Below are 14,396 nucleotides of genomic sequence, written 5' to 3' on the forward strand. Positions count from 1 at the left end.
CTCACCTATTCAGTTGAAGTGCTAAAATCTATAGAAACGGAGTAGAGAAGAAAAATTTTGAACGATTGATTTGTTTTGACTGATGTTGCTCGCATAAGCTGATACGACACTATAGGCAATAACCAAAACAACTTCAGTGACGAAAATGCTTAGCCTTGTTCGGAAGTGAAAATTGGTTGCAATTTTCAGATTATTTACAATATTAAGCTTATTTTAAAACATCTGGAATACAATAAGTATCATAAGTATCACTAATATTGTCACTTTACCCATTCGTACCGTTCTGATAGGTTTCGACGGCGTATCAGGCGACTGAGTTTGGTCGAGCGATGGTTTGTATTTTGGCGAGACACAGTTGATCCAATACACCTAAGTCAAGACTTTACAAAAACCGCCAAAGCGTTCCGAAATGGTACGATTACGTATTTAACGTACACAAATACAGTTACGGTAGTGAAATCTGTCAGGCGTCCATCAGGTGACCCCCTAGAAAAATAGAGTGAGCCAACAAATGGAGCCATAGTAGCGGAAGCCGATAAGTGACAATCCAAAAACATTTCAGGAAATCCCCAACATATTTAATCGAATTCTTTTATATAAATCCTTTTCGAAAAGTATTTCAAATCCAATCAACAGTTGCAGATCCTGATAAATTATTGGATTCACAAATAACTTTTGAGGAACCTGATTACCACGAGGAGATCGAGCAGGGGACGATAATGGTCAAATCACCGATTTCGCTCATAACTGGCACAAATGATGAGTATCGCGAGTTAACAAATGGGTGAAAATAATAGGTAAAAATATCTAATTCCCTCGGAGATATAGGGTCCCCCAGGGAAAACCCCCATTTCCTGCATTCGTGCATAATTAGCTAACTCAAGTTGCAATGCTTCTGTGACAAACCGAAAAGCCATCTGCAAATTCAGTCAACTCAATGGGTTGTGTTCAATATCTATCAGACTTCATGAACATTGAATTGTTTTAACTTTTCCATTTCATTTCTTCTCTTACCTTCCCTAAAGCCGTGAAGACAACATTTTCTGGTTTTGACAAAACCAAAATATGGATATTTTAAGGCCCAATATCTCCGACGACCAACCACTTGTGATCAAAACATGGGCAATGAAAACCATTAGTTAACTTCCAAAACTAGAAATAAATTTCTGAGCAACTGTTTTATTACACGCGCTGACGTGAAATTTGCATCTAACTAACCGTTTTTAGGTCTGTTTCATCAAAATTCCGTAAACCACATCTTTGTTTATTTGCTCTAAAATTACATAAGTCTGAAAGGAGAAAGGAAATCTCGCCATTTCCAGGGACCTTCTCAATAACCGTATTTGTGTTCATCCGTAGGTGAACCAAGTGGACGAGAAACTTCAGATGTTCGCGTACAAATAGTCCTTTACTAAGCAAAACTATATTGTTGATTTCCAAACACACACAATATCGGACGGCTCCTAAAAGATCATCAGATACCGTAGTAAACTAGTTTTCCTCAGTTCTCCTAGTTTTTCTGTCCATATCAACGCTCCACCGCTCCGTCATCTTTTATCACGCCGGCGATTTTGTTCAGCGGTCGAGCGTATACCTTATATAAACCGTTACAATGTGGTCGAGGCAGAGAGACTGCCAGATCTATATTATGCATCACACCAATTTTGATCGATCTTTCCAAGAGCTCTCAACCCGTTAATATTTCAACAAGGCAACAAAACAAATCAGACCTGGTACATCGGGGCATAAATAATGGCTATTTATGTGATAAATCGGTCGATATGTGATTAAATATTTCGAAACTAGAGGCCAAAATACGGAAAATAACGTACGTAACTGAGTGGAATAATAAACCCTTATTCGATGGTTTAGCATGTTATATGCACGGACGTTTTACTCATTACTCGACCGTTGAATCAGGTGTATTTATCATTAAGACGAGGAATTTATCTAATTTTAACTTAAAAGGAATTATTTATCTTCAGCTGAAAGGGATGGACCGGAGATAGTGAAGCTGTAGTTGGGAATCGTTTCTGAAATGAAAAGCTAAAAGTGCTGCATTAGTTTATGATGAAAAAAGTGAAATTAAAAAAGAAACGACTAAATAATGCCATTAAGTGTTGAAATAGAAAGATAAAGAAGAAAAATGAAATCGTGAGGGGAAAAAAAAAAAAAAAACAAGGTCCCACCGAGATTTGAACTCGGATCGCTGGATTCAGAGTCCAGAGTGCTAACCATTACACCATGGGACCACCGCTGCTCTTCACACGAAAAATTTAAATATTAATATCGTATTTATACGAAGCTTCTCACACAGCTAACTGAATTTAACCACATTTCTTTCTTAAATGCTCTATAATAATCACCACAAGAAGTATTCAGAAACCCAGCTCCCATCCTAATAGATTATATTCTACTTTTACTTTCCTAGCTGATTTCATAATTGATAAATTCGCTTTCGCGTACAGCGACTGTATCAATCATGATACAATGTGATGGTCCGGAGATCGTGGATAGGTTTTTGAACAAGCCACCTCCGCAGTATTGTACTGAAAGATCTTAAGACTATAGATCCAATTTTATCCAGGTGAAAAATTTAAAGTTTTGAATATCTTAGACTTAAAAATACAAAGTACCAGTACCCGAAACAATGATGATTCACTCGATCTCGGATTCGCCATCTTTGCCTCCATTTTTCACCCGTGCAAGATCATCAAAACTCCTGATCTAGCTTAACTTAAATCATTCTATGATGGCTAGTTTTGGCAGCCTAAAATAAAATCAATATTAACGTTCTGCTGGAGGGTTTGAGATGTTTTAACGCGCTCAAATTAACACAATGACTCGCCGCCATGTTTGTATTGGTAACGACAACCGCTGACCAAGACGGAACAACGAGCGCGGAGAGATGGTGGATGGAATCATTGAAAGCAGCTCTTTTGAGATTTTGAAAAGAATTGTATTCAGCCTTTCCCTATTAAGATAATTTGGTATTACCAACTAAGTTTATAATGTAAGTTGGCCACCGTTAAGAATTTCTGAGCTCTTTACGGTGGCTAATTTACACCATCAAATCAGTTGAAGGTTAATTTATCTTGTTACACACCCCCACCGACGCGGCACCACACTTCTTTTGAAACTTACCCCCTTTATTCATTTTTTCCTATTCATCCGGCAGTTTTTGTGGCTCACAACGGTTAAATTAAGTGAAAGAAAGTAATATGGTTTCTCACTTCTTTACGCCGCTTTTCCGATTGCGAGTAAGGAAGATCGTTCGAACGTAAACTAAACTAATAACGCATGCTATCGCTGCACATTTAACATTAAGGTGCAAAAGCTAGCTGCATAATGTCTGGTTTGACAGGCGAACAACTAAGGCCCAAGGCTGACTCGGTGGAACGTCTATTGGCTGTGTCGGGCAGCGTTCTACCTAACCGTCAAGTGTTAAAGATTATGCTTGAGGATTTTAATTTTCAGGTGGAGTTCATATGCAAACTCCATTAGTAAATTTGAAAAAAAAATCAGTTCTCTTTCATTAATTTGGAAAATCTTTTGCATTTAATTTTTATTGTCCCCTCCCAGAATTTCTTATTTTTGATCACGGAGTTTCTTGAAGCACAAAGCCTTGGTTATGCGTCTGTGATGCCTGTTGTGTTAATCAGTGATTAGGGATGAGAGCTGAAGCCCTTTGCGTTATAGAACCCGAAGAAATAAGCGCTGTGAGTTGCTTTACATTATTTATTGCCTAACGAGAATAGAGCTCGAGTCATTTCCCCTTTTAGGATAAGAATAGCAGTTGAAACTACGAACATAAAGCTTAGGGTTCATCGATCTGTTCTTACCAAAAACTTGAACTTTTCTATCAGTCCCCTCCTTTTCAATTGTCGTTTAAAGCTAAAAAAAAAATCTTCATCTTTTAAGAAACGCAAAACACTTACGCAGTAATAGAAAAGGATACCAGCCACGAGCATTTTTGAAAACTTGTTAAGGAACTGGTTGGGGGTCAAACAGGGTTAGAGTCAGAGTCAGGGTTGAGGTGAAAGCAGTGAAAGAGGCTAACCGTTTTTTAGTTAAGAGCTTTTAAAGAAAGGTAAGTATTGGTGGGTATGTTATAGGACAGTGTTCACACGTATCAAGTTTACGGAAACATTTTGTCTAAACTAGAAACAGTTCTTCTAATTCAAAATATCACCGCGTCGTTGTAATTTGATAACGTTAACGTACCAGATACTTTGCACCTTTCCTAGTTGCACAAATGAAATCTATAGGTTTTAACGGCGTGAGCTGCCCATTAACTTCGTAAACTAAGTAATCAGTAAATCACAGTTTTAATGTAACATTTTTTAGAATTTTTTTTAGAAATTCAAAACGTCGCGTTCTGTAATTATTGATAAGCTTTATCAGACGAAAGTTGGACCCGGTTTAATCACGATATAAGATGCACAGAGGGGAAAAGGGATATTTTATGCTGATTTTTTAGTCAACTCCTTTTGTCTAAGTTTTCTAAGCTCTCACGCCTTAGGCCAATTCATCAGTGTTGGAAATCAGCAGTTTCGTGTGCTCACAACAGGTGCATAACACCTACGCAAAAAAGTTAACTTGTGAACCCGACAGATCAGTTCAAAAAACCTTTAATGTCCCGGTGTAAAAAACGAAATATCAGTTCAATCTTGAGTTATTTAAACAAAAGGCCATTTGAAGAATTGACTACTGCTGACAATAGAAAAAGCAAACCTACATAAAAGTTCCTCATGACATATGATTTACCTTCACAGCAGTAAAGGCTGAATTTCAAGATTTACTTTTTCAAAAACGTTTCAAGTCCTAAACCATGAACGATTTTGTTAACCAATTTTGTCCTCCGTTTTTGTCTCGGGTATCCTAAGATAAGCCTACAAAATGAAAAAGAATAAAAAAAAGCAAATTGAGGGATCGTAACACCCAAACTGCACTTTCTTTTCACACTGTGAATTACTAGGCACTACGTAATGATTAGTCATCACTTTCCACACAAATGATGAAGACTCATGAACGCATGAGTTGCTTTTTTTCTTTCATGAACTGTTGGACCTTGGGGTTCAACAGTGCCCGTGTCTTTGATTTTTACTCAAGGGTTTACGCCTCTTGTATCATTTGGAAGAAACACACACCGCCAATCTCTATGCACAAACCCTCACACGCGACAATTGCAACAGGGAAAATTTCTAAGCTTTCACTTTACATGCAGATACTGATAAACGAAGCAAATCATCCGCTTTCTTCGTTGACTGTACATCAAGGGATTTTCAGTCACTTATACCGGTTCAGTCACCAGAACATCTATATGGAAATTTAGAACTAAAAACGAAACTGAAAGCTGAGATGAAAGTTAATGGCTATGAGCTATATGAAAAACATAATGATCAGTCAAGTCCAACCATGATTTGAACTAAGAACGCAGCATTCCATCAGAATCCAGATTTCTGGCCATTGCAACATGGGATGGCCGAGACTTCTTGCGAACAGAATATTTCTATTTTGGGGCCTATTAAAAGGCGTTTTTTTTTTTTTTATTAAAAGAAGATTATATTTACTAACGAAATAAGGCATATTCTATCAGCGTCAAAGAAGATCTAAATACGTCTATTCTTCTTGGAAACCTGAGGGTGCCCTGAAGTAAAATATAACAAAGGTTCACCAAGGGTTCACTGGGATAATTGAATTCGTTCAGTTAGGAGGCCATGAACACAACCTCAGGTAAGAAGAAGGTCTCCTTTTAGAGGGAAGGTTTACCTTGTAGTTGTGATTTTTTTAGCGACACCAATTCTGAAAAAGTCTTTACTGTTAGTTCAGAGCTAACATAACTTATCGTAAAAGTTGGGTTGTTCTGAACCTACTTTAAGTATAAAACTTGTAGTGTCAGTATGCTAAGGAATTGCGTTGAAAAAAATACTTAATTTTTTTTTCTTTTTTTTTTGGATGAAGATTGAGGAATTGTTTCCGCAAATCGAATATAGTGTCGTGTCACGGCAGATCTTTTTGAAAGCTTGGGAATCGCACCAAAGACGGGTTTCAGTACCAATCGAATGTACAGAAACTGACGTCAGGTAGGTATTAAAGTAAAGGTTCCAGCCCTTGTGCAGTTGAAGATAAAATGGGACTACATATGATATATCGTAATACTGCCCATGTTTATTTCTTAGCTATTCGGCATCCAAACATTTCTTTCAAATTTTAAAACATAGCTTTCCTTCAATTGTTTCTTTGTACTTACATCAAGCCTAGAAAACCAAATAGTATCATAGAAAGGAGAGATAATTTAGCACAATGAAAAATCACAGATAACTTTACAAGCAATTTGTACATTAGTTCCTTACATGAAAACATAAGCCGTGTTTCATAAACTGGCCATAAAACTAGAAATGAGTGGGAGATAACTACCCATGACAGGTCGTATGTATCCATAAGTCATTCAGTGCCGGTTCTAGACTCGTATTCCCTAGCAAATATTACACCAATGTTTGACCTCACTAAGTTAAACCGCCAATCATGTTGCACGCCATTTATGAGTGACAGCAAAAGGTGCAATGTAAGTGACAGAAACACCAAAGAATGAACATGATGTACAAAGCATTTAATCGATAGTTGTACGTGGTTTGACAAGGCTTTGATTAGATGTCATGTTACATCCTTTGTTTTAAAACCACACTTACAGGGCCCTTTGAAATACAAAGAAAGGTCTCCTTTCACATGTTGGTTGGGTTTTCAAACATTGTTAAGTCCAAACGAGAGAATATTCCAATTCTATTCGATACCCGGCTTGGATAGTATCGAGCTTAAGTTCACGAGTAACGTCGTTCATTCAAATTGTTTGTTTGTTTTTGTTTACAGCACATCAACGCCGCGTGATCCTCTCACAGGGGACCTTTTGAGCACGGCTTCCTCCACAGACTCCTCTTGGGGGAACTTGAAATGTTTCCCAGCCTTGCGTGCGAATTCAGCATCGTGACTCATTTGGTCGGAAATTTTCGGGGTTGTGCCGGAGGTGGGTGGGGTTGCAGTTGGGGCTGGAGTACTACCAGCAGCAGCACCACCACCTGAAACAATAACAAAGTTCATATATCAGAAATCATATCATGAATGATATGCGTCCGATATTACGCCATTTCCTACAAAAATTATCCATCAAATCAGATATCATGTAGATCATATCACAACACTTAATGTCCAAAGGCGCCCGAGTAACCAACAAAGAGCACCAAAAGCTCAATTATCATAGGTCAGATATCACACCAGTGATATAGGTCAGATATCAAATTACATATCATATGGGTCGCAAAACTTAAGTCAACCCTCATATAGGTTACTAGGTTACTAGAAGCAATAATCAATATAGGTTAGATATCGCAACATATTTCAGATATGGTCAGATGTCAAATTGTATCAAATTACATATCATATAGGTCGTTAAAAACGAATCATTGCTGACATCAGGTACTAGAGTGACCAGCAAGAAGCTGCAAGAAGCAATAAGCAATATAGGTCAGATATTACACCATATTTCATATAGGTCAGATATCACATCATAAATTATCTGGGTCACAACATCAATCAATGGTCACGGGCTGCTGGAGTAATCAGCAAGGAGAAACAAAGAAACAACGACCTCAACGAGCATTACTGTAACAGAAACACTTATTCTTGTCCATTCAATTGCGTAATTAAGGTTTCAAACATGCCACCCATACTATAAGAATATGATGATGATGCCTAACCGCCTTTTCCCTCCTCGCTACTTTCCATTATTACTACCGGTGTATAGGCAGGTTAGATCCTGTTTAGTAATATCTTTCACCAAAAAAAGAATTCATAAATGCCACAAAACTGGTTTAAAGGTGAAAGCAAGGATTACAACAAGTGAAAATGTCAGATTTCTATAAAATAGCTTTTTACGTAACTAGGTAAATCGTTCTCAAGTGAGTAGAAGTTTTAGTATTTCATCCGAACTATAGGGAATTGAAAACGCCCTTTGAGAAAAATTTACGTTTTTGAATTTAAATACCACGAAAGGTCAGCTATATCACTGTAAATTTGGGTAACCTTTGACTCGAATTTATTTTTGAGTGAGGCCCGGCGGACAGGCACATCGTGGCCAAAATTTTTCTCTCTTGGCCACCGTTACAATGATTTAAACCGCTACATTCTTTCCCCTTAGCGTTCGCTCTTTTCCAATTTTTCTGATAACCACAATGAAAAACGAATTTTGAAACATTTTCCCATGGAATTGATCATGAAAATGTGCCTAAAGTACAAAGTATCATAATGTTATAAGCATCAAATTATTTCAAGTAAGGATAAAACTAGACTAGGTGCTGATAAGGCCAAATAAAGGTTGACATAGCAAGCATCTTGAACCCATTAATGGCTGCCTATTCCAGTTTTCTCTGTTTAAGATGTAAACCAAGATGAAACCCCTATTTGCCAGATTCAGTCTATTCAACTATAAGTGGAAATATTGCAATCTTGCATTTAATTCATTGTATTTGTTTTATTTGTCGATGTTGATAGCCGAGTGAGTGTGATATCTCGGTTCTCGGTCAGGTAAATATCTTAATTTCAGTTGCTTCCAGTTGATATGACAATTAAAAGTTTCAAATTTGGAAATTTAACCGGTATGCCCAGTAAGTAATAAATATCCTTGTAGTTCTTGAGCAAACAAAAATCTTTGTAAATCAAACCAAAAATTTTTCCGTTTTCGCTCGGAATGCGTTGTCTCTCAAACAAAGGAGGTTCCTGATTGGACACCTGGAAATAGGTTAGATATTCTCGATGACAGCGTCACCCTTTTAAGGTTAAGTAGCCGAAGGTTTCCGCCTCCCAGTTAGCTCAATGGATAGAGCGCTGGACTGTTGTGCGGGAGGTCGAGGGTTCGAGCCCGGCCGGACCAACACTCAAGGTTTTAAAACAAGTGAGAAGAATATGCTACCTTTCTATTAAGAAATGGGTTAGATACTCTAGTCTTCTCGGATAGGGACGAATGAATGGAGGTCCCGTTTCCTGCAGGGTTAGGGGTAGGAGATGTTAATTTCCCATGCACGAGATTACTGTATGATGGATGTCCTTCCCTGGGGTGGTTGCTGGGTGGGAATTGTCCCTGAAAAGCCCCCATGGGGAGCGGCAATTAACATATGTATGTATGTATGTAACTATGTATGTATGTATGTATGTATGTATGTAAGGCTGTTTGATGTGAATTCCTTTCTTAACAATTTTATGAATTACGATTATTCCAGATCAATCCTCGCTTTAGTCAACAAACAAAACACAACCGAATAATATAATGGCAATCGAAAACAAAAATACTGTGTATCGATATGACTAACATTCCCGGGCTTATTCCCAAGTTGATTGTTTTACTAAACATCGGATCCGAAAGCGGAACGTATAGCCTTTTATCATATACTTCAATGAAACCTGATTTAAACTTGATCGGCATCAAAGAAAACTATGGTCTTAAAGAAGAATAAGTTAATTTACACTCGATTTGAACAGAAATGCTCTCATTATCATGTATTTTATACACCGCTATAATAAGACGCAGATCGAGGTGGTTTTTTAAATCTGCCATGCTCTGATTTGTATCTTCTGTTTGTTGCATGGAAAGGTTTCCATGGCCATGATTATTATGCCGGCGTATCGTTGACGTCTCTCAAGAAAGCCCAATCAAGTTTCTCCAAAAAATATTGCGTACAGGTGAAAGCTTTTAATTTTCTGGTACTTTCCGCCAAAGAAAATGAAAAAAAAAACACTCACAAATAAATAAACAAATAACAAAAAGAACGGTAAAGTAAAAGCTAGCCATCACATGAAGCTTTTAGAGAGTTTCAATGCAGTATCGAGCATGAGTAACGTCATACAATCATGATTGTCAGTGTTATTCAACAGCAAGTCGTGATCTTCTCGTCGTTCATCTCAAAGAATAGCTTCTTCAACCGACTCTTCTTGAGGTTGATGAGACTTGATTCCTTGCCCAAATTCATTTGCCTTACTTCCTAATTCCAGATCGTCATTGAGGTTCGATGGTTTGTCGAGAAGTTTGTGCTCCGCTTGTGGAATAATACCTTTCAAACAAGACTTATTTAACGGGAGCACATGCATACATAATTGAATTATCCTACCGGAAGCGAAAGCAAACTATGAAGGTGGGTTAAAGAGGAAAACCAAAAGAGCTGCATTTGGTGTGACCGATTTTGGTGTGCGAACAAACATTTTATAAATTTAGTACATGGAAGTAAGAGATGTAATTAATTTAGAAAATACCTGGAAGGCACATTTTTGCCAAACCCTCGATCTCAGTTTTGGTCAGAGCGTAGTTATAGATCCTGAATTCATCGATGAATCCCATCAGTGGACGGCCAGCCTTGTGGTCACCAATTCCAGCTCTCGACAGCCAGTCTCTTGAAAGAAGTCCTCCACCAATTGTCATGTTACGCAACTCGCCGTTGACATAGATCTTGGACTTGCCTGTGGCGGAGTCGTAGGTTCCCGCAATATGGGTCCATTTATCTAGAAAGGGAGAAAACAACAAAAGAAGGATTAGTCAAGCATGACATAAGAAAATTTAAGAGGCAAAAACGAAAGGTCATAACTCTACACTAAGAGACAAAAAAACGTACATCAAATTCCGACTTGTCAGTGGAGCGTTTTCCTTTAATTTGGTCAAAAATGCAGAATTAAAAAGGTCATGCGTATTGGCACTATAACTGCCTTACCAGCTGAAATAGTGCAGAGAGAACAAAATCCGTTCTAGGGAAGCAATGTTGCTTTAACAAGAAAGCTGCATACCTTTTGGCACCTGCTTTCCCTCCGCGGTGACGCTGAAAATTATGTGCTGAGTCTCATTCCTGTGGAACCAGCGCACAGAGCCATAGTTCACCTCTAAGTGGAACTGACCGCACTGATGACTAATACCAATAGTATCGAAGATAGATCGGCTGCCTTCGATGTCCTTCAAGTTGATGAAAGCGGCAACTGTGACACCCTCTCTGGGTTTGGCCTGGAAGGTGTCCCCATGGAAAAGAATGTCCCCACAGTAGACATAGGCTGCATTTCCACATTTGCTCTTAGGGAAGTTGACCACAATGGCACCGTCTTGAAGGATGCCGTTGTTGGCATAACCAGAGGAGTCTTCAACCACACTGCCTTTGGTAGCATTGAACTGAAGGTGTCCCACAAGGCGCTCTTTCATCGCAAACAGGAAAATAGTCATTAGTAATTACTCTGATAGAGCTGCTAAAAACGTTCTTATAAGCTTCGAGCACCAAGAGAAAATAATTTCCCATTGTTTTCCTTGATGAGTGCCCAATCAAGAGCTGCACCACAATTCTTCGACGTGCATTGTTTCGAAAGCAGCTTTAAGTTTTCCAGCAGTTACTAATTTTTCCAGGCATAGCATGTTCCTATTTGTTGTGAGAGCGATACATCAATGAGAAACCCTAGAACAGACACTGCACCTACACCCTCATCATTTTCCACAATCATTGGTTGGACTGACATGAAATGTATTTTTGAGGGGAGGATGACGTAGATATGATAGGTGGATTTATACTTACTGTCAATTGCCAAGTCGGCTGACGATGGACTGTCTACGTAATTGGGGATTCCCTCCTTTTTGGACAAAAACTGGCCTGGCTTTGGGTGCCGACAAGAAGCCAATGCACCTGTCAAGAAACCCACAGTCAGAATAGGCTGGACATCGGCCGGGATTCAGTGCCGAAAGAAACATGGTCATTTAAGAGCAGTTTCTTAATTTTCAAAGCGGTGTATTGCTTACAGCCTTTCAGAAGGAGTGCTTGGATTGTTGGCTACAAGTTTTCGGAATAGGGACTTGACATAGAAAGTGTAGGCTTTATATATTTCGCTTTAGTGACCGTGGGATCAATCCTGGTTGGCGCTAATTTTTTGTAAAAATCTCTGTTTTATTCTATATCTTATCAGCCTCTGTGCCTCATAGTTTCATCTACTTTAATTTGACTTTATAAGTGAGAACCACCATTCAACTTTGACTCCTCTTCAATGTTTTAGAAGATATAGCTTTTTTTTCACGTCTAAAGGACACATCTGTTTTGCATATCTTTGTTTTAGTTTTGTTTTAAGACCAAACTCATATTAACACCTGAGATTGCTAGATCCATTAAAATTCTATTTTTTAGAAGTTTAACAGGTTCTGAAAGGTCAAGTGGTAAAATCCTGTCTTCAGTGAGTCTTTGATCGACCTGGGAAGGTCAGCAGACTTGACCATCACGTCACGGTACGTGATTTTCAGAAGCAGGTATCGGTATTGTTTTGAAAACATGAAATCATTCGCTAATGATTTTGGCTTCCGACCGCAAATAATTTTTTTTCTTTTATTTCCAGCAGTAAACTGTTGCAAGAAATAATTTTCTTGTTATGAAAAACAAAGCCATTTTTTGCACAAATCTGCATACAAACAAACAGTTTGTTATAACAAGCATTTTTGTGTTTGCGTCACCTAAGAAACAAATAGATGGTGGAGCGTACCATTTTGATAATAGTCAAAAATATATTCGAGACATACACATCAGCTCCACTAAGCTAATTATTTTTATAATCTGGGGCCAAAAGAGTCTTCCGCGAAATCAATTTGTGGCTATTTTCATCTGTGCCTTAAAGCTTCAAATCAGATGCACCCATTCTGATTTCCTGGTGGATGTTTTTCATATGAGCGCAAGATTACAATTAACGCAGCTCACTCCAGGTGAACAACATCTACGCTCAGTTTGGCTGAACAGAAATTAATCTGAACCTTCAGGAAGCTACAACCCCTAACTTTTTCAGTAGATTCGTGTCATTCAAACTCTATATGACCTGCAGGTATCCAGACAAAGTCAAGACGGAACCTCTAAGGTTGACGGCGTTTTCAAGTTGTCAGAGAAGAAAAACAGTATTGTAAATATTGTGATTAAATTCAAGAAAACAATATACATGTGTATTGCCTCACGTGAGTTTGCTAATAAGTGCACAGGTTAGCTTATGAAGGCTTCTGCTTCAGACGTTAGGCTGTTCACCGATACAGATTGCCACTCATTCTACACTATGGCCTCGTATATTAAACTATTAGTTTCACGCAGAACTGCAATTTTTTTTAGTTATAGCTCCATTTTACAGTATTCTAATAGTTCAGGGCATCGATGACTGACATAAGGCCATGTCAGTCAGGGACTATATAAAGGTTTGCAGTCAGGGACTATATAAAGGTTTGCCTAACTCACTTATTATTATAGATCAAACAGACATATCGTAAACATTAGGAAAAAAACCTAACAATTGATCGTCTTCTGTAGAATTTAAGGCGACTGCAATGTCGTCTCAACAAAATTTTTAACAGACATATGTTGTTACAAGTTGAAAATCGTACCCGGGACAAAAATTGTTAAATGGATAATCCAAGCATCGTATAAAAACGTGAAAAGTACTCACCGCCGACGGTTAAAGCTATAAGGAAGACAAGTCTCTCCATCCTTCCTTAAAAAAGACATCAAATTTAAAAGTTGTTTATATCGAAAAGAGAATGTTTTGCTGTTAAACAAAAAACAAAACTTAATTATCAACTGGTCTATAATAACTAATCGAAAAATAAAAATGTTATGGAAGTTTAAGATAAATATTGACTAACAATTGCCCCTCTGCCGTCGTCCTTTGAACGCTGTATAATCAAGCTGTTTGGACGTATCGAGTACAAGGGTTGCTACCTGCGTTCTTACAAGACCCAGAGAGTGAGAGGTTAAGTACAACCTACAGTTACGTCAGTGGAAAATTCTTGTTTCTATAACCGCCAAGACTTGCACAAAGAAAAACACGGCTGCTTGTAGCAGGTAGAAGACAGGTTGAATCAAGACTTGTCCAAAATAATGCGCCTCGTGTGGCAAATATACAAACGCTACTCGAAGACGATAGCCATTTTCTTACCTTGTAAAACAACCAAACCCTTAAAAAGTCCCCGTCGAATTTTCTTGATTGAACCAATATGGCCTTCAAGTTTCTGGTATTCTTTTTTGACGTGTCTTATCTGGGAGTCTTATTTAATCAACTACACATTCCAAAGTCATGACCCGGGCATTCTCTCACTTACCTTCCATGAATATTTCACAGAAAATGACAGAAAAGGTGACGGTCGCAGATAGAGAAAATCCCACTCAAAAGCACATTTACCAACGAAAGAAGGAATGGTGTATTTTGCAATCGCGAAAAATAATTCAGGGATTCTGATTTTCTCTTGCAATTTCGCGTAGCTTGGTATCGGGGGTTCATAATCCTGCACGGCAGGTTAACTCGCCAGCCACCCGATCAGCCATCGAGAGGCGACAAATTGTTGACACCACCAGTCAAATTCTATT

The 14,396-nt window shown here is 38.3% G+C and overlaps 1 protein-coding gene and 1 non-coding gene across 6 annotated transcripts; both read right to left on the reverse strand.

Moving 5' to 3' along the window:
• Positions 1 to 2,180: 2,180 nt before the first annotated feature.
• Positions 2,181 to 2,252, reverse strand: Trnaq-cug (transfer RNA glutamine (anticodon CUG)). Its single transcript has one exon. It is a non-coding gene; the product is annotated as a tRNA-Gln (tRNA).
• Positions 2,253 to 6,151: 3,899 nt separating this feature from the next.
• Positions 6,152 to 14,078, reverse strand: LOC111322048 (uncharacterized). 5 transcript variants are annotated; one of them, XM_022925084.2, is made up of 6 exons: positions 13,969 to 14,077; positions 13,480 to 13,524; positions 11,592 to 11,699; positions 10,825 to 11,220; positions 10,300 to 10,545; positions 6,152 to 7,076 (listed from the first exon to the last, which is right to left on the reverse strand). In XM_022925084.2, the coding sequence occupies exons 2-6, from the start codon at positions 13,517 to 13,519 to the stop codon at positions 6,865 to 6,867; spliced, it is 1,002 nt and encodes a 333-aa protein (XP_022780819.2). In that variant the 5' UTR covers positions 13,520 to 13,524; positions 13,969 to 14,077; the 3' UTR covers positions 6,152 to 6,864. The 5 variants fall into 5 exon arrangements, with proteins under 5 accessions (XP_022780819.2, XP_088591754.1, XP_088591751.1 ...); XM_088735628.1 differs by having other exon boundaries at positions 13,480 to 13,520; positions 13,969 to 14,073; XM_088735625.1 differs by lacking the exon at positions 13,969 to 14,077 and adding an exon at positions 13,676 to 13,834.
• Positions 14,079 to 14,396: the final 318 nt, after the last annotated feature.

This window comes from Stylophora pistillata, chromosome 1 (assembly GCF_964205215.1).
Source record: "Stylophora pistillata chromosome 1, jaStyPist1.2, whole genome shotgun sequence".
Classification (NCBI taxonomy): Eukaryota; Metazoa; Cnidaria; class Anthozoa; order Scleractinia; family Pocilloporidae; genus Stylophora; species Stylophora pistillata.

Coding starts and splice junctions, on each gene's coding strand:
- LOC111322048 (XM_022925084.2), bottom strand. CDS start 13,519: ATGGAGAGACTTGTCTTCCTTATAGCTTTAACCGTCGGCG. Junction 10,546..10,824: donor GGGAAAGCAGGTGCCAAAAG/GTATGCAGCTTT, acceptor CTCCCTTTCTAG/ATAAATGGACCCATATTGCG. Junction 7,077..10,299: donor GGCAAAAATGTGCCTTCCAG/GTATTTTCTAAA, acceptor TTATTGTTTCAG/GTGGTGGTGCTGCTGCTGGT.